Here is a 27,373-nt window from a genome sequence, read left to right as displayed (position 1 = left end):
AAATAGAATAATTAGTATTTGTTTGATACCTAAAAAATTTGTGGCATTAACTTGTTTTGAATTAGACTGAGAAAAACGTTTTTCCTCTGCATCGATCGAATTGTAATGACCAAACTAAAGGTAAGCGAATAACATTGAGTGATAACTTGTCACTGCGTGTTAAATGTAGGTAAGGCAGAGGCGTGGGCTAATAGAGTTGATGATGGGTATCTCCCGATATTCGGTATTTTGTTGATTTTAGTCACATTTTCATTGGAATTGTCTGAAATTCTACTCAAGAAGTTCCTTATTGCTACTATACCCTCTGAAAAATAACTGCCTATATCGGTCCACTATATCGTATATCCCCCATATAAATGTACCTCTAGATATTCGGTATTTTAATGATTTTAGCCAAATTATTGAATGTAATTGTCTGAAATTCTACAAGAGGAGTTCTCTGAGGGCATTTTACCCCCTGAAAAAGAGTTGTCTATATCGGTCCACGATATCGTATATCCCCCATATAAATGTTCCTCCCGATATTCGGTATTTTGGTGATTTTAACCACATTATTGATTGGAATAGTCTGAAATTCTACGCAAGAAGTTCTTTGTGACTACTAAACCCCCTGAAAGAGAATTTTCTATATCGATCTACGATATCGTATATCCCTCATATAACTGTACCTCCCGACATTCCGTATTTTGATGAATTTAGCCGCATTTTTCAATGGCATTGTCTGAAATTTTACACAAGGAATTCCTTGTGAGTACTTTACCACCAGGAAGAGAATTTTTTATATATGTCCACTATATCGTATAGCCCCCATATAACTGTACCTTCCGATATTCGGTATTTTGATGATTTTAGCCACATTTTTCATTATCTGAAATTATACAAAAGGAGTTCTCTGTGAGTACTTTACCCCCTGGAAGAGAATTGTCTATATAGGTCCAGGTTTTAGTATAGCACCCATACAACGCTACCCCGAGATATTCGGTATTTTGATGATTTTAGCGACATTATTCAGCGGATCTGTTTCGAATTTGGTATTTGAACTTCGCAACGGAGAGACAGAAAATTGTCTATGTTGGTCCAGGTCTTCGTATAGCCCGCATATAAATGTTTTCGGTATTTTTCGACATATTTTTTTTAATTTTTTCAATTTCCTTCCGAATGGTGGAGGGAATAAAAATGACCATTTAAATGGCGCAATTCATTAGAAAATTCTAGGTTATATTAACAACCTATAGACCCCTAGCTAAAGTAGGGTTTATTAGTTGACTATCGATTTTATTCTCGATATCGATATTTTTGCTTCTTTATCCAATGGGAATATCGATCCCCTTTCTAAAACAGAAAAAACGAAACGCCTCTGCCCTCGAATTGTCATTATTTGTTTAAGGGTTTCTGTTCTAATCATTACTAATACCCGATATTCATTTTTATGATCCCCTGATAATGGGTTGTTATTGGTGGTATGCAATTTGTTGTTTATTAGTTGCACTTCATTTCAGTACTCCGTGGAACTTAAAACTTGACGTCAAAATAAAAATGTTGTCCAATTGCATGGCCATATCTCAATTTTAATAGAAAAACTTAACTAAAACTGAGTCATGAAATCTTTTGGGTCACGCCTCCAACTGATCAAGGTTATGGCCAACTTATGGTATTTCATGAAACGCATTCTAATAGCCATCATCATTTTTCCGTTATCACTTCAATAATGTCAATATCATTTCGAATTACATACATCTACCGCCATTTGATGATAGAAATTATTCGTAGGTAGGTTGAATTTTACAACTGATATATTGTGACATTTACACAATACCTCAGATCGCTATCAATAGGTTATTTGTTTATCTAATAAATTTACTATTTGTTGTTCGATTTCATGTCAGTATTTCCCCATAAAATGTGTTCACAAGCAAAAAAAAAATTTCATTTGAAGTTCTCCAAAGGGTGCTTGTAACAAAACACAAGAGGATTAGTAAAAAGTAATCCCTGGTAAAACAAAAGGAAAACACTTGGAATGGAATATTTTGATGAGAGCCTCAAGGAATCTAGAGTGTAACAGATTTTCATATTAACAAAATTCTAGGAAAGTTTGAATGTGTTTTTTTTTTTTTTTTTTTTTTTTTAATAAGAGAAGAAGAACAAAATTGTCCACAAGCCTCTTTCGTTTTAGGAAAAAAAAATTATGGGACTCCCTTTAGTGAATAGGACAGTCAAGTCAGTGGTTCAATAGCTTTATAGGGGTTTGTAGATTTTAATATTGAGCAAATGCTAGGAAATTTGATATAGTGGTGCACAGATTTATTGAAAAAATCAGAGAAGAAGAAAAACTTGTCGCAAGCCTCTTTTATTTAAGAAAAGTACAAAACAAGCCTGCCTTCAGTGAATAGGAAAGTCAAGTCAGTAGTTCAATAGCTTTATAGGGGTTTGCAGTTTACTGTAATACCCATGGCAGAAGAATACCGGTAGTCGCATCGACACAGCTGTTGGGACAATGAACTGTCAAACCGATTTTGGAATTGAAAATGTTGAAGGAAATATTATTGAAATTTGTAAAAATTGTTGAAAAATGCATATCATAACAGCATCCGATTTACGTCGTATAAGGAAACATACTTGGGGCATACGTTTGCTAATCTTTTTAAGGGTGGGAATACATAAAACGATTATTTGGCTTGCTTCGGAAATGAACAAAGAGCCTAGGGCCAAAATCGAACTAAGTCAACCTAAAACTCTTTTGTTCCTCTACGAAGAAGCCAGCCGAAGACTTAAGCCCGCCAAATAAGCGCTTAATGTATTCCCAGCATTAGAAGCGTTTCTGAAGCAGCTTTAAATAATTTCTCTTAAAAACGGCAATTCTGGGAACTATTGTCGTTTGTGAACTAGGCCGTGTACAATTGAACTATTCACTGTAAGGAGCACAGAACTAAAAACGCATCTTAAAGTTATTAAAGAACAATTCTGACTGACTGATTATGTTCCTAAGATGCACTGAAAGGGGCTATGAAAAGACCTAAGAGCACGTATTAAAATGAGTAAAAAAGCAGTAAGTTCGGCCGGGCCGGAAATTGAATACCCTCCACCATTTGGAACTAATTTGGAAATTTTCCGTTATTTTTTTTTTTTTTTAAATCTTAAAAATACCGATTATAGCCATTATATTGGTGTCCATACGAAGACGAGGACCTGGACATATTCAAATACGAAACTTGAAAAAGAAGAATCCGGTAAATAAAGTAGAAAAAATCATCGAAACACCGAACATAGGGAGGTAGCGTTATATCGGGCCTATATGATGACCTGGACCAAAATAGACAATTTTCTGTTACAGGCTGTAGAACATATTAGGAACAAACAATTTCGGTGAATACTGTACCTAGAATTGTCAAAATACCGAATATAGGAAAATACTGATAAATAGGGCCTATACGAAGACCTGGATCTGCATAGACAGTTTTCTGGCATAGGCTGTAGTATTCATTGCGAACTTACAATACCAAATTTGAGACAATTCCGGTTAATAATGTCGGTAAAATCAACGAAACACCGAATGTATTGAGGTACCGTTATATGGGGGCTATACGAAAACCTGGACCTGCATAGACCATTTTCTGTCGCAGGCTGTAGCACCAATTAGGAATTTCAAATACGAAATTTGACTCCTCAAAATACCGAATATCGGGATATACTGTTATATGGGGGCTATACGAAGACCTGGACCTGCATAGATAATTCTCTGCCACAGGCAATAGTACCTTTTAGGAATTTTAAATACGAAAACAATTCCGGTGAAAAATGTCGGTAAAATCATCAAAATACCGAATAGAGGGAGGTACTGGTATGTGGGGCCTATACGAAGACCTGGACCTGCATAGACAATTTTCTGTCACAGGCTGTAGAACTTTTTAGGACCTTCAAATACGAAATCTCAAACAATTTCGGAGAATATTGTACCTTTAATCGTCAAAATACCGAATATAGGGAGGTACCGTTATATCGGGGCTATATGAAGACCTGGGCCTGCATAGACAATTTTCTGGCACAGGCTATGGAACATATTAGGAACTTCAAATACCAAATTTGAAACAATTTCGGTGAATATTGTACCTAAAATCGTCCAAAATACCGAATATTGGTAGCTACCATCATATGGGGGCTGTATCTAGACGTGGACCCACATATACTATATTCCGACACTGGAGATAGAACCCCTTACAAACTACAAATACCAATTTTTAAACAAATCTGTAAAAATAATGTGGCAAAAATCATCAAAATACGGAATGTCGGTAGGTACCGTTATATGGCGGCTATACAAAGTCGTGGACCTATAAGTACAATGTTTCGCCACCGGTTCTAGAATCCATTATGACTTTCAAGTACCAATTTTCGACAAATCCATGAAAAAATGTGGTAAAAATCATCAAAATGTCGAAAATCGGGAGGCCGATATACCAAAACGTGGACCGATAAATCTCATTTTCAGTACCAATCATCCTAGACATAATACAAATTGTTCTGCCAAATTTTAGAGCTCTACGTCAAATAATGTGGGCTGTACCGTGATTTCAACAGACAGAAAGACAGACGAACATCGTTAAATCGACTTAGATCATGAATATATGGGGTCTACGACAAATATTTAGAGATGTTACAAACGGAATAACAAAGTTAATATACCCTCCCTTTCAAAATGGAGGATATGAAAATATAATTTTTCTGAGTCCTTATTCAGATTTCTCTGGGGTGTAAAAGTTTTAATAACGGCTCTTCGGCATTTGAATTATCAAATGTAGGAGCTTTTCCATGATAAAACAATGTTATTAACATTTCCCCTAACATTGCTGCACAATGTTAACTAAAAAGAGCTTTACATGATTCTGCAATTGCAGCTTTTGATGGTCAAGGTAAACAAGGGGGAAGCTCGCACAACAACAACAACAACAGCGACAACGACGACAAAACCCGTTATGGCAAAAATAACATTCAACTGTAAAAACGGTTTTAGAACTTCCTGTTAGGCTGGCCAAATATGAAAGCGTTACCCTCAAGTTTATTCTGCTTACATTCCGTTTGATATTTAAAAATAAAATTAAAATTCTAAATGCATGCATGCCACCGTTGTATTGAAAGTTATGGGAGGGGTATTAAAATTAAATTAACCGTCACATGGGCTGGCGGAGGCAAAAAAGAGACAGATTTTTAATACAAGTAAAGCAGAGGTTAGAATATTAATGGGAAATTTTAAATTTTATTTTTTTTTTGACCGGAAATATTTAGGTAGCTATGTATGTCATGAGACTTTCCCACATGTGTAGAAAAAGGTTTGAGAAAAGCCATATGTCCCTCTCAGCCCAGTTTCAAAACTGTTCACACAAATGCCCTTTGTATGACCTCTGTTAGTTCGATTCATTGAATACGTAGAAGAAAAATAAACCCATACGCAAATTGTGACAGCGTATGAGGCCAAGGGAAGCGGCAAGCCCTCAGTCGAAGGGGCCTTTTTTTGCGCTGGAAGCGACAAACGTAATGAAATACTTTTGCGGATTGTTGTCGCACATGAAATTCAAAACAGAATTGACGCAAGTTGTGCCAGGTTTTTGTGTTAGAGGGTTGTGGTTTGGCATCATTCCCGCATTTCATTCGGCTGTTGGATGAGAAAAACAGAAACGAAACGATGTTGGAGACACACCTCCCTTGTGACGTTGTAGTCACCGTGCAGTTACTAGTTCTCTCCATAAGTGGTCATAGAGCTAAGTAATTTAAATAAGACAAACAAATATTCAAATCATTAGATATACTGTTGATTTTCTTGTTGTTGTTTTTTTCTCCACCGCAATGTTGCGGATTCGCAGTGTATAGATAAATTGCTTCACATGTTTTCATAGTGAGATTTATTTGCGGCTACAGTGGTTTCGATTTATACAAAGGTACATATTTGCACAATGTGGCGGCACCTATGAGCTGGAGGAGTAGGGGCAGATGAGATCCACCCCAACACAAACCACAAATAGTGTGTAACATGATCCCAAATCTCAGGTGATGTCTGAACGAACAGTGGCTTTGAGGTCAACGAGGAAGTTTTATTTTCTGAGGAGGTTTCCATTGAACAGAGTTTCCGTGGACAGATAACCTGCAACATGATTTCTATGAAAAAAGAAAAACTGCTAGAGGTCTTCTATTGGTGGAAAATAGTTAAAAATGTGTTTTTACTGCAGAAGAGCTCTTGAGAGTCTCATACAGCAATCAATGTATAATTTCATGTTGGGCGCCATTTATGTAAAATATTTTAGAGACATTTTTTTGATAAAAAATTTGTCTTAAAAAATTTACCCCCTAACATGATGGCAAAATGAAATATCGGGAGGTACCGTTATATAAGGGCTATACGAAGACGTGGACCTGCACAGACAGTTTTCTGTCTTAGGCTGTGGTATCCATTACGAGCTTCAAATATCAAATTTGAAATAATTCCGGTGATTAATACCGCTTATATCACCAAAATACCGAATATCGGGAGGTTCCTTTATATGGGGATATACGAAGACGTGGATCTGTACAGACAATTTTCTGTCATAGGCTTTAGTATCCATTACGAACATCAAACGCCAAATTTGAAACAATTCCGGTGAATAACGTCGTTAAAATCATCAAAATACCGAATATCGGGAGGTTCCGTTCTATGAAGACGTGGACCTGCAAAGACAAATTTCAGTCATAGGCTGTAGTATCCATTACGAATTTCCAATACCAAATTTGAAACAATTCCGATTAAGGATGTCGCTAAGATCATTAAAAAACCGAATATCGGGAGGTACTGTTATATGAGGGCTACTGTTAAAAGGAGGGCTATACGAAAACCTAGACCTGCATAGACAATTTTCTGTGTTAGGCTGTAGTATCCATTACGAACTTCAAATACCAAATTTGAAGCAATTCCGGTGAATAATGTCGCTAATAGCATCCAAATACCGAATATCGGGGGTACTGTTGTATGGGGGCCATACCAGAACGTGAACCTACATGGCTCATTTTAAAAACCAAAACTCCTGTAGAAATAATATACATTTTAATAAAATTTAATCAACCTACTTCATTTCGTTCGGAAGCTAGAATAATTATCACATGATCGTTTTTATTATTCAAAATTATGACCCTTTGTGGGGGAGGTACCAGAAGAAATTGTCCGATCTTTACCATCTTTATTACAGATCTTGTGTTGATTAAAAATATTGAGATTTCCCAAGTGCGAATGGAATAGGATGTTAATTTCGCATTTTATATTTATTTCGATGAGGCACGTTTTGGCCGCATCAACTTCTTTTTCCTTTTATTGGTCCATGTAAGTCCAAATACCCTTACTTCATGACATCATGTTGGGCGCCACTTTTGTAAAATAAAATGGAAAAAACAAATTAAGACCTTTACATTCTCTAATTTTTATTATTTTCCAAATAAATAACCTTATGACATTATGTTGGGCGCCACTTTTGTAAAAAAAAACAAATTAAGACCTTTACGAAATTTTGCAGGGGCCTTATGAGAATTCAAATATGCCTTGTTATGTTACGATTCAAAGATTTTAAATATAAAAATAAAAAAAAATGATACAAGTGAAAGGTTTGTTCGATCATCATTAACGTGGTCCAGATATCTGAAATAAAATCAAATCGCTGTGAATGATCTAAAATTAAGACATTATTAACACGCATTGTTAAATAAAAATAAAATTATTTCGCTCATTAAAACAAATTATCTATAAATACCATAATCTAAGTATAAAAGTCACAAACGAGACATATTTATAAAAAAACCCTGAGAATAATTTCATTTGAGGGGCTAATAATTTAAGTTAAATTTGTCCATGATGACGTCACACCAAAAAAAAATTTTACCAAAAATATAAAAGCATATGAAAAATTAATTTATATTTCATCATCGCCATCATCAACATTGTCTCGAAATGACATCAAGGGGTCACATTGCAATGCCCTTGTCATTTTGGGAACGAACTTCTTGGGTGTATTTCCAGCAAACAAACAAATATGTTGGTATGCCATTTAGTGATGAGGGCGTTTGGGACAAGGGGACATAAGGTGGAGGGTATGTCCATAAAATGGACATGGAAAATTCGTTGAGCGCCCACATTTCTTTTTTTTCTTGTTTTTGTTTTTTTCTATCCTTCAACATTTTCTTGTCATTATTCGTCCTCTACAATGTCATGGCTGGCAGAGGTTGTGGTAGAGGACAAGGATTATTGGAAATAGCTACGTGACTTTCCGACAGTCGTATTGTGTTGTAGTCATGGTTGGATTCTCAACATGTGTATAACTAGTTCCACAGGTTTGTCTACGCCCAAACGCAACAGATTAATGCGTTCTTCAATGTTTGCAGCTTAAAGAGAACGTATAAACTGGTAATCTCAGGAGCAGCATCACAATCGTTGGGCAATTGTTGTTTTGCTAGTCTCATCTTCCTTTGGCTAGTTTAATGTGAGGAAGTTGTTTTGTTGTTGTGACGAAGATCTGTATGTGTGTGTGCGATGTTGAGGAATACAATGTTGCCATATTTTTTTATACCCCCACCATAGTATGGAGGGTTTATTAAGTTTGCCTTGCCGTTTATAATACTTCGTAATATTCACGATAGTCTATATATATTCTTGATCAGCAAAGGGGTTCTATGTCGAGTTTCACCATGTCCTTGTCCTAACTTTCGCAGAAAATGAAATAGGTAGATAAAATTTAACTCAGATGTGTTTCAGGTCTGCAAGACTTCTGGTATTGAAAATGGGCTGTATAGATCGACGTTTTGGCCCCATATAACTATACTGACAGACTTTTTTTATACCCTCACCCATATGGCTAGAGGGGTCTATATAAAATAACGGTTTTAGACGCTAGGTCTCTTTGGACCAAATCCGTTTCAGGTCATTTGAAGTCGATATAGCGATAACTCTCGGAGGGAGTATTCGATTTGATCCAAACTTGGTACATCGTAATGTTATTATCAAACTTAGATCGAGCTCGGAGATGGGTAATATCGGTCCACTCCTTCTGGTACCCCCACAAAATGTCGACATTTTCAAAGAAAATAATTTACTGCATAGAAAGAGAAAGGATAATCCGATTTTGCTCCAACTTTGCAAATCCTAGTATTTGCACCAGTGCTAGGTCAGGTGTGAAAATGGGCAATATCGGCCCACTCCATCAAGTACCTCCCCCACAAAGGGTCAAAATTTTGAATAATTATAATTCTTATAAAATGTGATTTAAGTGTTCAATTGCCTTCAAATTTGACACATAGCAATATGTTTATGAAACCAGGTGTGAAGATGGAATATATCGGTCCACTCCTTGTGGTACCTCTATCACATAGGGTCAAAACTTTGAATATTTGTGAAGCTCATAAAACACGAAATTAACTTCCGATTCCATTCAGACTTGGCACATCTCAATATTTTCATCAACACAAGATCTATTATAAAGATGGTACAGATCGGATCATTCCTTCTGGTACCTCCCCCACAAAGGGGCAAAATTTTTAAATAACCAAAACGATCATAAAATCCGAAATAAACATCCGGTTCTCCTCAAATTACACACATCACAATATTTTTACTAACCCAAGGTCTGGTGTGAAGATGGAAGATATCGGTCCACACCTTCTGGTACCTCCCCCACAAAGGGTCAACATTTTGAATATTCCTGAAACTCATAAAACACGAAATCAACATCCGATTTCACGCAGACATGGCACATCTCAATATTTCCATCAACACAAGATTTGTTATAAAGATGTTAGGGATCGGTACATTCCTTCTGGTACCTCCCCCACAAAGGGTCAAAATTTTGAAAAACATAAACGATCATAAAATCCGAAATATGCATTCGGTTCTCTTCAAATTACACACATCACAATATTTTTATTAACCCACAAAGAGTCAAAATTTTAAATATCCGTGAAGCTAATTTCGCGTCTTAAATTAACTTCCGATTCCATCCAGACTTGGTACGTCTCAATATTTCCATAAACACAAGAACTGTTATAAAGATGGTAGAGATCGGGAAATTTCTTCTGGTACCTCACCCACATGGGGTTCAAGATTTTTGAAAAACAAAACGCCCAAAGAAAGCGAAATAAGCATCAAACTCTCTCCTTAAATTTCCTAGGACATAATAACATGATTCGATGTTTATAGTTCCCAACTTCATTTTCCCTCAATCTGGCAACAGCACATCACATCATTCTCCTGCTCAATGTAAAACGTATTTTCAATTTGATGTTAAATTCAAGTAAACGAGGTAATCTGTTATACCTCCCAACTCCATCTTCTCCCCCTTCTCTCCCTCTCCTCTCCTCTCTCCCTCACACACACACACACCTTCCTCTATTCCTAAAGCCGCCATGCAATGTCATTTTTATAATTAAGCCTTAAAGGGATTAATTAATAGCAAAACAGGAATGAAGCAACAGGAGATAATCACTTAATGGCAATTATAATAATAACAGCAACAACAACAAAATCTAATAGTTGTTGTCCTCCATATTGACATTTCCTTGAAGGTAAATGTCGCCAGTGTCACTTAAGGCATTTCTGGGAGATTCATGTTTCCGTTTGGGTCATACAATGTAAGTGTAATCTTAAAGTCCTTCTCTTTGTTTGGTTAATTATCTTAAAAGGGGTCCAAGGAAGAGTTTTCGTGTTTATGACAGGAGACTACTATTGGATGTGTCAATTAAGGTGAGATCTTTGTTTTTGTCGGCTGTCATGATATTTAACAAAAAATTGGGGGCGGGGGTCAATTAATTGTAGTAATTTGAAGGTTGATGAGTTGAAAGGATGAGAATTCTCTTCTCATTAATTCCCAGTATAAACGTTTATTAGTAACGGTTAGTTCTACTAAATATGCATAGTGGTGTAGGCCCCGCCTTTTTATAGCCTCAGCCATATGGCCTGAGAGGGTATAAATCATTTGATGCGGCCAAAACGTGCATCAACGAAATAACGGTTTTTGACCTTAGATCTCTTTGGACTAAATCCGTATCAGGACATTTGGAGATGGGCAAAATCGGTTAACTCTTTCTGGTACTTCCCCCACAAAAGGTCGAAATTTAAAAAAATTAAGTCTGGGGCCATATATCTGTCGACTTTTATATGCTTTTGAGATATTTATATCCTCTAATGAAAACGGGGATTTTCGTTCATCGGAAATTCGATTTGAAAAATATTGAAAAAAAAAAATATTTTTTAAGACAAAAAAAAAAAAATCACAAAATAATTAATCATACATTTCTACCAAACAAACCCTCAAATTTTTAATTGTCTGTTCTCAAAAAAAAAGACAAAAATAAAAAAATGAAATTAAAATTAAATTTAAAAAACCAAATGACGTAAACATATATTTTTTTTATAAATAATGCATGACAACAACAACAAAAAGCAATTAACCACATAAAAATTTCCAAGTTAATTTCAATAAGAAACACAAATGCATGTCAAAAATTTAATGAAATGGAAACAAAAATTAATTACCGTTATTGAAAAAAAATATTCCATTTGAAAAAGTCTCTTGAACTTGAAAAATTTTTTTCTACGTATTTCATATTTAATTCTGCGATATATATAAACGTATGTAATTTAAATCTGAGATGATCTTATAGATGTCGCTAAGGTAAAAACACAATATATGTCAAAATACGTATGGAATGTCAAACCACATTTGACACATGTCATCAATTTCAAAATAGATATTTCCAGATATTGATGACAGTTGTTGTTAAGAAAAAAATCTAGCATAGAATGATATTAAAAAGTGATTGGAACTTTTCCAGAAAAAAAAAAATAATAACAATAATAATTTTGTTACGCCATATGTTAATGTTGGGCGCCATTTTAATTTGTAAGCATTTTTTACAACTTTAAATTAAAGATGTAAATTTCCTAAATCAATTTTAATTTAATTTTAATCTCGGTTATAGCTTTTTATGGAACTGTACAGATTTTCAATCTCATGTGTTAACGTTGGGCGCCATTTTTTAATATATATTTTTTATCTTCAAATTGAAAAGGTATTTTTCTTTCAAATGTCGGTTACAGTTTTGAAAATATATTAAACAAATAAAAAAGCTGTAAGTTTGGACAGGCCGAAATTTGTATACCCTGCACCATAAGGAACGAATTTGGAAATTTTCAAAAAAATAAAATGCGTTAAAAATTCTTTTAAAATCTTAAAATTACCGAATGTAGTCGTCTATACGACGACGTGGACCTGCATAAGCAACTTGTGTCATAAGCCATTACAATATTCAAATACAAAACCTGACAAAAAATCGGTGAATAAGTAGCTAAAGTCATCAAAATACCAAATATCGGGAGATACCATTATATGGGGTTTACACCAAAACGTGGACCTGCACGTACAATTTTCTGTCATAGGCTGTAGTATCCATTCCGAACTTCAAATGCCAAATTGGAAACAATTCCGATGAATAATGTCGCTAAAATCATCAAAATACCGAATATAGGGAGGTCTCATTATATGGGGGCTATAAGAAGACGTAGAACCGCACAGACAATTTTCTGTCATAGGCTCTAGTATCCATTACGAACTTCAAATGCCGAATTTGAAACAATTCCGGTAAATAATGTCGCTAAAATCATCAAAACACCGAATATCGTTTAAAAACGTTGGGCGCCATATTTTTGTAGCCCAACGGTTTATGTATTTTCTGGCTAAAAATTGTTGCAAGAAATTGAATTGTCTTTCCAAAAGGAAAAATATTTCTTAAAATATTTCTAAAATTATAAAAACTGTGAATGAGGTAGATAATGCCAGTGGAAAACATTTGGGCGCCATAGTTTGTTAAACCAATTTTTTGATATATTTTTTTTAAAATTTTAAGCTAAAAATTCAGATCAAGAAAAAAGTCCCCGTTTTTTCCTAAAAAAGTATACATTTTTTAAAAACAGGGTTTTCTTCAAAGTTTTCAAAGTTTGAGATTGAGGTAGGTCTATAATGCAGGATCAATGAACTTTGTATGACTCAAAAATAAAATCTCAAGACAAAGTAAGTTTATTAACTGTGTTCCATTTTCATTAATTTCTTCTTCGTAGAATCATTTGCAATATTCTGAATAAATAATAATGTATTTTTATTGCCATCGATTGCAAGGATGCTTGCCGAGACAAACACATCAAGCTTGGGATCGTAATATTTGTAATTATCATTCAGTTCTATAAATAAAATCGCATATCAATAAGCAGGGCAAGACCTGTTTCTTTTGTGTCTCCCTCAATGTTATAATGTTTCGCATTGTTATTGCAAAACATACATATTTTGCCAAAAAAAGGAAAAATATTTAGCACTCTTTGTCTGCCACCATGTATGTCCAAGTTTATGACTTTGCCGAATATCCCAATGTAGTTGGAACCGAAAAAAATTTTTGCTTAAATTGGAAATTTTAAAATAACTTTGGTCCATTTTAAAAGTCAGGTGACTTTCTTCCAAATACCCTTCTTTTTAGACCCAATTTTTAGCACACGTGTTTCTATATTTATCAAAAAAGGGCCCACTTATAGTGGGAAGAGAATGTAGATCGGAATGAGGATTTCACTTAGGAAAACTGATGAGGTTGACGTTGAGGAATGTTACTTTGGTGTTTTATGAGCTTCATGGGTATTCAAAATTTTGACCCTTTGTGGGTGAGCTAACAGAAGAAGTGGCCCGATATATTCCATCTTCACACCAGACCTTGATTTAGCGGAAATAATGGGACGGGTGAAATATGAAGAAAACTTATTATGGCTTATTTCGGATTTCATGATCACTTTTTGTTATTGAAAACCTTGACCCTTTGTGAGGGAGGTACCAGAAAAAGTGGTCCGATCTCTACCATCTTTATACCAGATCTTGTGTTGAGGAAAGTATTGGGATGTTGCAAGTCTTAATGGAATCTGATGTAAATACCGTGTTTTATGTGCTTCATGATTAGAAAAGTTTAACCCAACAGTCAGATCATCTGAATTCCTTTTGATTTGGCAAGGAAGACCAAAGCAAAGGAGGCGAATTCAGGCCTCCTACATAACCTTATTAAAGAGGCCGTGAATGCTGGCAAGCAAACACTGCTGTTGGTCGGTATTTTCGTAAAATAAAGTGAATTTAATAAAAACTGGCGCCCAACATGTTAACATACATTTATTGTTTTGGACTTATATATGAGCTTCGAATATATTACATAAAGGCAAAAGAGAATGAGATAATGTAGGGAAATCTCCAGTGATATTTAGTTGGGCGCCATTTTTTTTTTTTTTTTTCAAATTCAAAAAATATTAATATTTTACAAAGTGGCGCCCAACCTAATATCGTACTTCAAATTCTTTACACTTATTTACGATAGAGTTTGGAGTATGCAAAATAATGTGAGCAAGTGACTGAGAGTCAATGAGAGAGATAGTGAGAAATTCCAAAGTTACGAAGCTCTGGATAATATTGAGAGTGACGGGGGCTAAGATATAGGCTAGGGCTTGTCTGCCTTTTATTAATTTAATTCAAAGAGAGAAATTCGAATTTGATCCTTATCTTCATAGAAAAATGAGATAAAATTGAAGAAATATGAGTTAAATTTTTATGTAAAAAATCTATCATTAGAGAAATCTAAATATGAGTTAAATTTTTATGTAAAAAATCTATCATTATATCCTCTCAACAAAACGCCAAGATGTTCAACCTCCCAATCCATGTAAGGGCAACATATTTAAGATCTAAAAATAAATGCACACTTCTATGGCTTATATTCGCCAATTTTTTGTAGCTCATTACTGATTCTTGCCTACTTTCTCCCAAAAAAAAAAAAAAAAAAAAAAAAAAAAAAAACAACCTTCAATGTACGTTTACCCTTAAAAAACAGATGTGTGTGCCTACGAACGAAAAAATCAGGCCATTACATTACCAATTTTAATCCGGCGATGATAAAAAGAGGAACCACATAAACAACAAAACATTCGGATAAACAATACTTTTGTTTCCAATCTGGCCTTTGGCCAAGAAAATGTACAGATGCGCCGAATATTACCATTTGTCTTACAATGAAATGGATGGTAGGATTGACCTCCTTTGGAAAAGCGAAGCGAAAACAAGAAAAAAATAAGCAAAAATTGAGACAAACAAAGGCTAGCCAAAGGAAGGTGGGCGAGTTGTATGCCAAAAGCCAATACATTCATTGTCCCACAGAGAAAACTGGAGGCGGAGATAATAAGGCGTAAAAAAATACTGAATACGAAATTTATTTAAATGTGCATTTGTAAATTGTTTTTTTTTTTTTTTTTTGTTTATTTTCCACTTTGGAGAGTTAATATGAACGCCATAATAATAATTTGCCGTAATTTTCTGAGCTTTCATGCAATCGGGTGAGTGTTAGTTATTCTGTTTTGTTAACAAGGCTTAGTGCGTTTTGGTTTTGTTATTGAAATCGATTATCTAGAAAGTATATTAAAATTAGATAATTTTGTTTAAACAGGAAGTAAGTCTTGATATTAAATTACCTTTTGCCTTTTCCGTTGGATAATACTAACAAAAAAACAAAAAAATAACCCAAGATTGAAAAATAATTGAATTACGTTGGGCGCCATTTTTCAAATGTATGTATTAGACTGGTAACAAATCAAAAGAAATACCTTTCATCGAACAAGCATTTGTGCTCCAAGACATCCCAAGATTGGCTTTAAGTCCAGCAAAATCCATGGTCATGCCGTTGGGCGGCAATTTAATAAAAATTACATATGAGCTTCGAATATGCTATATAACGGCCAAAGAGAATGAGAAAATGTAGGAAAATCTCGAGAGAAATTTTGTTGAACGCCACTTTCTTCAAATTTAAAATATATTAACATTTTTCAAAGTGGCGCCCAACATGATATCATACTTCAATTTTTTTGGACTTAATTACGATAGAGTTTGAAATATGCAAAATAGTGTGAGCAATCGAATGAGAATCGGTGAGGAAACAAGAGGCGAAAAATTCAACAGTTACAGAGCTTCGGACAATATAACAAGTAAAATAATATCAGTCGACAGATGTATACCCCCAGGCTTGAGTTATTATTATTCAAACTGTTGACCCTTTATGGGGCAGGTTCCGAAGCTGTTGGCCAATATTGACCAATTCGGAAGGTACCAGAAGAAATGTTCTGATCTCTAGCATCTTTATAAGAAATTTTGTGTTGATGGAAATATTGAGATGTACCAAGTCTGAATAGAATCTGATGTTAATTTTCTGTTTTGTGAGCTTCATGGATACTCAAAATTTTGACCTTTTGTGGGGGAGGTACCAGAAGGAGTGGAGCGATATATGCCATCTTCACACCAGATCTTGGGTTTTTAAAAATATTCTGATGTATGTAATTTAAAGAGAACCGGTTGCTTATTTCGATTTTTATGATCGTTTTTGTTATTCTAAACTTTGACCCTTTGTGTGGGAGGTACCAGAAGGAATGGCCCGATCTCTACCATATTCATAACATATCTTGTGTTCATGGAAATATTGAGATGTGTCAAGTCTGAATGGAATCGAATGTTTATTTCGTGCTTTATGAGCTTCATGAATATTCAAAATTGTTGACCCTTTGTGGGGGAGGTACCAGAATGAGTCGACGAATATATTCCATCTTCACACCAGACCTTGGGTTAATAAAAATATTGTGATGTGTGTAATTTGAAGAGAATAAGATATTTACATCACATTTTATAAGAGTTATAATTATTCAAAATTTTGACCCTTTGTGGGATAGGTACTTCATGGAGTAGACCGATATTGTTCATTTTCGCACCTGACCTAGCACTGCTGCATATATTAGGATTCGCAAAGTTGGAGCAAAATCGGATTATCCTTTCTTTCTCTGTGCAGTAAAATATTTTCTTTGAACCTATTGACATTTTGTGTGGGAGGTACCAGGAAAAGTGCATCGATATTGCCCATCTCCGAACTCGATCTAAGTTTGACAATAATATTACAAAGTACCAAGTTTGGATCATATCGGATACTCTCATCGACTGTTATCGTGCACTTCAGCCAGATAGAGGGACGGACATCGCTAGATCGACTCAAATGACCTGAAACGAATTTGATCCAAAGAGATCTAGTGTCTGAAACCATTATTACGATGAGGCACGTTTTGACCTCTTTAGCCATATGGCTAAGGGTATAAAAATGGCCGATGGGAGGATGCCTAATTTGTATTTTTTTTTTATAAAAGGAGTTTAGACAGAGGGAAAGCCGATTTCCGATCCCAATTAAATCTTTCCATTAAAATGCCAAGATTTTTAACCTCTAAACCCATGTTAGGACAACATGTTTAGGATCTAAAAATAAATGCACACTTCTATGGTTTAGATGCCTAATTCTCATTTCATAAGAAAAATACCTAGTGGCGAATATCGACGCATAGTATCGGCGCTGTATCGTTGTATAGTAGTATACCCAGGTTAAAATCGTTATGTTGTGGGTTCTTCTCTCAAGATGAAGTTCAATAGAAATCTTCTTTTTGCGGTCATTTTAATTTTTTTTTCTAATGAAATAAAATTTTTAATTTCGATTTTTTTTTTTTCGAAACTCATTTCCATATCTTGTCGGTATTCAATGAGTCTAGGTTATGAATTATGGTATTTTTTTTTTCGAATTAATTTTGTCTTTTAGTTTCGTTAAAATAACCTTGAAACGTCATCGTTTTCTGTTTTTTTGCAAAGAAACAAAAAGGTACTGCGACGTATCTTGGTTTTGTTTGTCCAATCTGAGTGAGAATTGATTAACAGGGCTCTGTGGCTCTGGTATTGGAAAATAAAAGTTCATTCATTTAGATGTGTGTGTGTCTGTATATTTTTTGCAATAAATATTCATATATTCAAATGTTGCCAAGTTCAATTACCTCTTCCCCTCAACCCGAGCGAGGCAGAAATTTTAACACTTTAGCCGGTCTATAAAATGAATGAATTAAAATATGTCTGGCTGCGATTTTGAGTAAACTTTCAAATCTAGTTCTACAAAGTTCTTTTGTGTGTGTGTGTAAAAGCCGCTGAAGCGAAGGTAGGGAAAAGAGCGTTAGACGTCAGACATGCCTCCACTAATTAATTGCAAATTATTTCATTGCTAATCTAAATGAATTAACAGGTTTTTGTGCGAAATACTTTTATTTTCAAGAGCTTTGATTGGCGAATTTTAAGGGAATTTTGCTGGTCTTCGGAAATCGGATTTAGCAAAGGACAAATTTCTTTTGCTTAGCCAAGAATTGGGTGTACCAAAATTCGTTATAAAAAAACTCTTTGATTGGCGATTTCCTCATTTCTCAACCACCAGATGATGACCCGTTTCGTTAACTCTCATCCACGTCATAGTTAGTAAAAAAAATCTTGTCTAGTCTTTTTTTTTTTTGACTAAATGATAATGAAAGCCATATATATCCAATTGTCGCATATATAAAAAATATGAATAATAGATAATTATAAAAAAAAAATCTACAAAAAATATATTTTTTTTGGTTCTTTTATCTCTGTTAGGCCAACAGACAAAAACTCCTCAACCTCCCTCACAATTAAAGCCCTAGGTCGACCGACCAAAGCATTGTTGGCAAATGATATGGATACAAATTTTTTGTCATTATATCATTATAACCATTTTTGTAGTGGTTGTTGTTGTTTTTTGTATCATTTGTAGATAATTTTTGCATTAGTTGTACAAACAACAAAAAAAAAAACGTTTTTTTTTTTTCATTTCTAACAAAATTCGATATCAAAGCGCAAGGCTAACTTTAATGAGCAAATTTTTGTTGGCTGGTTTCGAAACTATTGGAAAAAAAACAGAAAAAATGTTGTTTTTTTAATTTTGTAGGGTAGTGTTAATAAATAACTCTTAGACGTTGCCAATTAGCTAGGGGTGTTGGGAGTAAAAAACCAAAAATGAATAACAATTTGGCAATTAATTGTGGAGATTTGGCTAAATTCGAGCATAGAATGCAATGTGGCTCAAGGTTTCTTTAACAAAGATTTGGCTAAAACAATGAAGGTGAAGCAATAGTTAATAGTTTTATGGACAAATATTTTGCTTCAACTTTCCATAGTTTTTGTGGACAGATAACCTGCAACATGATTTCTATGGAAAAAAGAGAAACTGCTAGAGGTCTTCGGAAAATCGTTCAAAATGTATTATTGGCGGAAAATCGTTCAAAATGTCATCTTACTGCAGAAGAGCCCTTGAGAGTCACATACAGCAAGCAATGTATAATTTCATGTTGGGCGCCATTTATGTAAAACATTTTAGAGACATTTTTTTGATAAAAAATTTGACACCCTTACATGACGAATAAAACTCTTGAAAACGTAAGGCAATCAATGCATGACTTTATGTTGGGCGCCATTTTTTTAAAATATTTTTAAGGTGACCTTTAGAAGGAAAATAGGGAGATATTATTATATGGGGGCTATACGAAGACGTGGACCTGCACAGACAATTTTCCGTCATAAGCTGTAGTATCCATTATGAACTTGAAATAACAAATTTCAAACAATTCCGGTGAATAATGTCGCTAAAAACATCAAAATGGGGAAATATCGGGAGGTGACGTCATATGGGGGCTATGCGAAGACGTGGACCTGCATCGACGATTTTCTGCCATTGGCTGTAGTATCTATTACGAACTTCAAATACCAAATTTGACACATTTCCGGTGAATAATGTCGCTAAAATCATCAAAATACCGAATATCAGGAGGTGACGTCATATGGGGGCTATATGAAGACGTCGACCTGCACGGACAATTTCCTGTCTCAGGCTGGAGTATCTATTATGAACTTCAAATACCAAATTTGAAACAATTCCGGTGAATAATGTAGCTAAAATTATCAAAATACCGAATATCGGGAGATGACGTTATATGGGGGCTATATGAAGGCGTGGACCGGCACATGTAGTTTTCTGTCTTAGGCTGTAGTATTCATTACGAACTTCAAATACTAAATTTGAAACAGTTCCGGTGAATAATGTCGCTAAAATCATCAAAATACCGAATATGGGGAGGTATCGTTATATGGGGGCTATATGAAGACCTGGACCAGCATAGACAATTTTCTGTCTCAGGCTGTAGTATCCATTACGAATTTCAAATACCAAATTTGAAACAATTCCGGTGAATAATGTCACTTAAATCATCAAAATACCGATTATAATGAGGTGACGTCATATGGAGGCTATACGAAAACGTGGACCTACATGACCCATTTTCAATAGCAAAAGTCCGGCAGACATGAGATACATTTCAGTACAATTTTATCAACCTACTTCATTTTGTTCGGAAGCTAGAGTGATTTCCACAGGCGGATTGGCGGACATACGGACGGACATCGCTAAATCGACATAGAATTTGATGCTGATCAAGAATATTTATACTTTGTGGGGTCTAAATTACGAGGTGTTACAAACGGAATGACAAACTAAATATACCCTTCATACTATGGTGGAGGTTATAAAAACGTGTTTTAACCCTTTGAATTCCTATCAAGACGAATTAAACTCTTAAGAGTCTCATATACCAATTTATACCAGTTGGGCGTCACTTTTGTGCGACTCCATGTCGGGCGCCATGTTCGTAAAACGTTTTCGTTAACTTTTGTGACTTTCCTGACTCTTTGCAGTCCCATAAAGCAATCGAAGAACTATTTTATGTTGGGCGCCATTTTCGTCTGATATTTTTTAAAATCTACTTTAGATTTAAAATGGAGAAAGATGACCTCCATTTTCGCAAAAAATTTCTGCGAAGTTTTTTCGATAAAATGTCTGTCTTAAAAATTTGACCCCATGACTTGGGAGCCTAAAGGGGCTATCAATGAACGACTTCATGTTGGGCGCCATTTTCGTTTTATATTTTTTTTAGGGTCTACTTTGGATTAAAAATGGAAAAAGGTAACCTACAAGAGGTCTTTTATTGGCCGAAACTTGATTTAAATGTCGTATTACAGGAGAAAAGCTCTTGAGAACCCAATAAAACTATTGACGTACGACTTCATGTTGGGCGCCATTTCCTTTTTTGCGACCTTCCATAGATGGAAAATTTGTCTTGAGTTGTTGACTCCCTAACAGAATGAATTAAACTCTTCAAACCCTATTAATGGCACATCTTTGCATGACAATTTTCACTTAAACAGTTGACTCCCCAACAGGACGAAAAAAGCTCAAGCTTAGGAACTAATTTATAACTTTTTCTAGGATTTCATGTCGGGCGACATTTTTGCGACCATCTGTTTAAGCAATCTTATCTCTAGACAATCTTTTAAAGCAATCGGCGAACGTTTTCATGTTGGGCGCCATTTTCGTAAAATATTTAAGGATCTGCTTTGAATTGGGAATGGAAATAAAAACAAATATTTTCTTAATATAGAAGAGCACTTTCGAGTCTCAAAGGGCAATGGTTGTATGACTTTATATTGGGCGCCATTTTCAAAAAACATTTTTTTGGCTCTGTTTTGCATGAAATATCTTTTTGCACCTTTGACTCCCCAAACATGACAAATAAAATATGAAAATAAATGATCACCATTAAATGACAAACACCTCAGGTAACCTCCATTTCAAAGTCCATGGAGAAAACATGTTGCCAAAAAACAAGAGGGGAGGTTACCGCTTTTGCATTGCCACACTTGACCAAGCAAGCCATTGACCTCCAAATGACCGGACCGCTTCATGGATTATTTGCCAATTCCATTTACTGAATGAACTCACACGCATAGACAATGAAAAAAATAATTTCGTTTACATCTTTGCAAAGCAAATGTTTGCAATGAAATCATTTGTTTGCCCACTCTCTCCAGGGGGTATGGAGGCAATGGAGTGGAGAGATACAACAACGGGTGCCCAATGTCTAGCTAGCTAGCTAAGACGCACACATTCCTACACAACTTAGCTTCAATGCAAACAAACAAAACAGAAATGAATTAAAGTTTTGAAAATAGAAATTGTTTTCCAGATGCAAAAATTTCATGATGTTTACGCACACGTACACACACACACACATAGACGGCACACATGTTTGGTTTTATATGCCACACTGAAGACATATGGATGCAATCAAAGTTTTGCTATTATTTTCTTGTTGCCGGTGTTGTTTTTGTCTTAAATCCATGTCTAAAATTTATGGAAGATTTATATTCGCATTGGTATCGCCAGAAATTGAAAAACCATAAAAGAGTGAAAACTTTTCACAGACACACACGTACTCACATATGTACGATTTTCACGGCTAACAAATCATAGGAAAAATAGATTTTTTTGCAAATTGTAAAATAGGTTTTCATGCATGGATTGCATTTCACGTTATAGGTAGGCGTTTGGTGGTGCAAAGGGGGGAGGTATGGTAAGTATGAGAAAATATAAAAAATAATGCAGAGCAAGGAAAAAAGCCGTAAGTTCGGCCAGGCCGGACTTTGAATACCCTCCGCCATTTGGAGAGAATTTGGAAATTTTAAAAAAAATAAAAATCCCTTTGAAATTTCGTTAAAATCTTAAAAATACCGAATATATAGCAGTAATATTGGGGTCTATACGAAGAAGTAAACCTGCATAGGGAACTTTTCTCAAAAGCCATTACAATATTCAAATGCGAAACTTGAAAAAAAAATCCGGTGAATAATGTAGCTAAAATCGTCAAAATACCGAATATAGGGCATATGGGGCCTATACGAAGGCCTGGACCGGCATAGACAATTTTCTGTCACAGGATATATCACCTATTACGAACTTCAAATACCAAATTTGAAACAATTGCGGTGAATAATGTCACTAAAATCATCAAAATACCGAATATCGGGAGGTACTGATATATGGGTCCTATACGAAGACCTGGACCTGCCCAGACAATTTTCAGTCGCAGGCTGTAGCACCTTTTAGGGACTTCAAATACAAAATTTCAAATAATTCCGGTGAATGATGTCGCTAAAATCATCAAAATACCGAATATCGGGAGTTATCGTTATATGGGGGCTATACCAAAACGTGGACCTGCACAGAAAATTTTCTGTCTCAGGCTCTAGTATCCATTACGAACTTCATATACCAAATTTGAAACATTTGCGGTAAATAATATCGCTAAAATCATTAAAATACCGAATATCGGGAGGTATCGTTGTATGGGCGCTCTAGGAAGACGTGGACCTGCATGGACAATTTTCTGTCATAGGCTGTAGCATTCATTACGAACTTCAAATACCAAATTTGAAACAATTCTGGTGATTAATGTCGCTAAAATTATCCAAATACCGAATATCGGGAGGTATCGTTATATGGGGCCTATACGAAGAACTGGACCTGCATGGACAATTTTCTATCATAGGCTGTAGCATACATTACGAACTTCAAATACCAAATTTGAAACAATTCCGGTGATTAATGTCGCTAAAATTATCCAAATACCGAATATCGGGAGGTATCGTTATATGGGGCCTTTACGAAGACCTGGACCTGCATGGACAATTTTCTGTCATAGGCTGTAGCACCTTTTATGAACTTCAAATACTAAATTTCAAACAATTCCGGTGAATAATGTCGCTAATATCGTCAAAATACCGAATATCGGGAGGTATCGTTATATGGCGGCTATACGAAGACGTGGACTTGCGCGGACAATTTTCCGTCATAGGCTGTAGTATCCATTACGAATTTCAAATACAAAATTTGAAACATTTGCGGTGAATAATGTCGCTAAAATCATCAAAGTACCGATTATTGGGAGGTGCCGTTATATGGGGCCCATACCAAAACGTGTACCTACATGGCCCATTTGCAATACTAAAAGTCTTGCAGACATAATATACATTTGAGTAAAGTTTTATGAACCTGCTTCATTTCGTTCGGAAGCTAGAGTGATTTTTATAGACGGACGGACATCGCTAAATCGTCATTTTAAGTTTCGCATTTAAATATTGTGATGGCTTATAACAAAGGTTACCTATTCAGGTCCATGTCATCGCATATACACTAAATAATAGCTACATTCGGTATTTTTAAGATTTTGACAGAATTTTTAACGGATTTTATTGTTTTTGAGAACTGTCAAATTCGTTCCAAATGGTGGAGGGTATTCAAAGTTCGGTCTGGCCGAACTTACAGCTTTTTTACTTGTTTAGACTGAAGTCGTAAAAGATTTTTTTTTTGAGGAATCGCAATGGAGAACATTGTAGGGTTGCTCTATCCCTATATTCAAGTGGTCTTGGCTACCTGCTGAGCGCAATTGTTATTATCACATCTAATCAAAGATCATTCGATTTGAAGCTTATTTGAAGTATTTGAACGAAATCTTGATGTTTGTGCATTTTTAAGATGTTTTACACCAAGGTTATATTAGTTAGAAAAAAGTTTAGTTAGGGAATTCTGTACCCCTGACATAGTCTCGCATCTAATAAATTTCGTTCTGCCTTATTTGACGAAGATTCGCGGTAGTATCATTCCGCAAATTGTGGGATCTTAGATTTCATTTCCTTGTTTTTTTCCATACGGCCTGCAGAATCTGTACATTGCCATATCTTCCTATCCCGTTTCAAAGGGATATTCGAGCATTACTTTTACCTCTCGACACACTTTATAGCGAAAGTTGATATGATTTTTTATTTATTGGAAACACAAATAACCTTCATGTTCTTCCTTTACAAAGCCTTAACTTCCATTGACTCATCGCTTCTTGAATTCCCTACAACTCTCCCTCGTAATCCGTTTAGTTTTCCCATTTACAACGACCGCCTTCAAGGCAAAGATGTAGTTGGTATTGGTTAACTGGTAATAAATAATGGTTAGAAATCAGAAAAGCTATGTAATTTGAGTAAAGAGGAAATGGAACATACGTCTATGAAAAAAATGCAAAGGAAAACTAAAAAAAAGACAATGTATTTACCGGTTTCTGTGAGCCATATTTTTCACCGTTGGCTGCCTTCTCCAGGAGATGTGAACTTTCTTCGGTGGCCAAAGAGGCAGCACCGTTGTGTTTTAGATTTGCTTCTGATGAGGTTGATGACATATTTTTGCCAATATATTTGAGTATTAAAGGGGAGATTTGAACGTTTGGGTTTTAATAAATTACTGAGATTACTTGTTCGCGTTTTGCGTTTTTTTTTTTTTTTGGTTTGTATAAAATACAAATACACTAATTTTGGATATGTTTTGAGGTTAAGTTTTGGATCCTTTAATAGTCCTTTGTTGTGTGATTACAAAACACAAATAATTTGCTTCTTCTTCTTCTTCTAGCTGCTGAAGGTTGTTTTTTGGGTTGTCTTTTATTTTCTACGTTCCTTGTTTTTGGACACCCACACTTCTTTTGTGTTCCCGCTCTCTTTGGCTAGGTTACTTCAATATGTATTGGACTTGTTTAGATGCGCCTGCGCTTAGCCAAAGGTTACAAGTCGTGTGTGCAATACAATTTTTGACACACATACACACAAATAATTTTGGTTACTTAGGTAGAGTTCAATGATGGGAAAACCACTTCTTAATGTTTCCCTTATCTTAAAAAAAAACTAGGTAATACTGTTGTTGTTGCTGCTGCTTTTCTTCTTTCCAAATTTATTACAGGAAAGTATTATTGGGAGTATTTGTGTTGTATATATTCGAGTTTGATTTATTTGTTGTTTTCTTCTTTTAAATGTAGTGAGTATTAATTGCCGTTTAACACAAAACAATTGTTACGTTTTCTTTGATTATTTCTTCTTAAAATTTGTTTCTATAACCGTTGTCTTATTTGAATATTTTAACATGTTATTTTTTGTTTGTCTTTGATTGCCGTAGTTTGAGTTTATCTTCCGGTTGTTGTTACTTAACACCGCCACGACTTAATTGTAAATGATGTCGTTCCATGCCTTACGCGCCAAATAAAAACATATTTTTACTCAGTTTCCTTAGCATTAACAGAGCTAACTAATGGCAATGCATTGTCCTCTCCAGTTCTCTATTTCTCTCACTCAGTCTCTCTCTCCCCCAAAAACACATTATCTATACCCAGCTCTAGAGGCCGACTTGTTTTGTGTACTCTGTAATCATTTTTTTTGTTTCCATTTCATGGAGCTCTCAACTCTCTTTCGTCCAAATACACTTTGGCCTCTTGGGCTCTCTCCCCACAAACTCACCTAAATACGTTCAGTGTTTATGAATCAACAATGAAATTCCCTTGTAAAGCAAAAGGGGTGTGTATATTTCAACGTCTCCATAGAAAGTTTCATCATTGTGTGTTACGTGTTAGTGTTGTTTTTGGCCGTATGACGGGCATAGCAAAGAAGGCAAAAGCACAACAAAACTATGCAAGGCACACAGACCCCCAAAAGTCAATATAGAATTGTTTTTGTTAAAATGCAATGCATTGTAGTGAAGGTTTGCCCGTATTCACCTTAATTTACATAGAGAAATAGAGAGAGAGAGGAATCGTATTTACATTATTGGGTTTTCTCTTGTCATCACCTCCATAACAAATCCCAAAGCAAATCATTAACAATTCTGAAAAATACCAGTCATGAACAAAAAACAACAACAACAAACAATAAACTGAAAATACAGACAACCAAATGCTGGTCTTAATTCTCTACCCTGTGATTTCCGTTTCTTTGAAAAAGGTGGTTTCCGCTCTCACCCACGTTTTCGGTATATTTTCTACATATTGTAATAGGACAATGTAAAAAAGACTCTCTTCCATTTCTCTTTCTTTTTGTAGGGAGTTTATTACAACTGGCATACACCGGCATAAACTGAGAATGTTTGCTAGGAAAATTCGTGTGTATATGTTGAAGTTTTGACGTCACACATAATATTTACATTATACTACCAGTGATGCGTGCGTACACAGAAGCAACAGTGGGTTAAAATGTAAAAAACAAGTATCTTTCAGGTTTACCGACAGATGTTATCCCCAGGCTTGTGTTGTGATTATTCAAACTGAGAGAAAAACATTAAAACGTGTCAGATTTAGACTATGTGGACTACTTCCTATACTTTATATGAGATATGTGCAAATTTTTGGAAAATTTTGAAATATGTGTGAGATAACAGACTTAGCGGACCGACGTATTCAATTTTCATACTCCATCTAATACAGATAAAAATATTGGCTTGTGCAAAATTTGGAGGAAATCGAACATTTTTTTCCAAGCTTATGCGAAATCATAAATTTCGATAAATTGCATTTTCAGATCAGATTTCTGGCTAAGAGAAATATTTAGATATAGCAAGTTGTAAAGAATCGCCGACTTGTTTCGCAAGTTATGACAGATATATAATATGACAGGTTTGCTAGATATCAATAATCTTCACTACAGATCTGCTGTTAGCAAAAATATTTGGAGAGAAAATTGGAGATTTG

At 35.1% G+C, this 27,373-nt stretch overlaps 1 protein-coding gene across 3 annotated transcripts in view; it reads right to left on the bottom strand.

The window, feature by feature from the left end:
- Positions 1-27,373, bottom strand: part of LOC101892671 (facilitated trehalose transporter Tret1-2 homolog) — a 122,807-nt gene that overhangs the window by 6,526 nt on the left and 88,908 nt on the right. Inside the window, exon 1 of one of the 3 annotated variants that reach the window (XM_059129073.1) lies at positions 24,926-25,865. The exons of 1 other annotated variant lie outside the window; for it this stretch is intronic. In XM_059129073.1, the coding sequence (XP_058985056.1) occupies positions 24,926-25,048 (123 nt within the window). In that variant the 5' untranslated portion in view covers positions 25,049-25,865. Of the gene's footprint in view, positions 1-51; positions 152-24,925; positions 25,866-27,373 lie in introns of those variants that run through there. One more of the 3 variants, XM_059129075.1, reaches the window with a different exon arrangement.

The sequence above is a fragment of the Musca domestica genome, unplaced genomic scaffold (genome assembly GCF_030504385.1).
Source record: "Musca domestica strain aabys unplaced genomic scaffold, Musca_domestica.polishedcontigs.V.1.1 6, whole genome shotgun sequence".
Taxonomy (NCBI): Eukaryota; Metazoa; Arthropoda; class Insecta; order Diptera; family Muscidae; genus Musca; species Musca domestica.
Note: the sequence above shows the minus strand (reverse complement) of the source record. Positions and strands in the feature narration are given on the sequence as shown.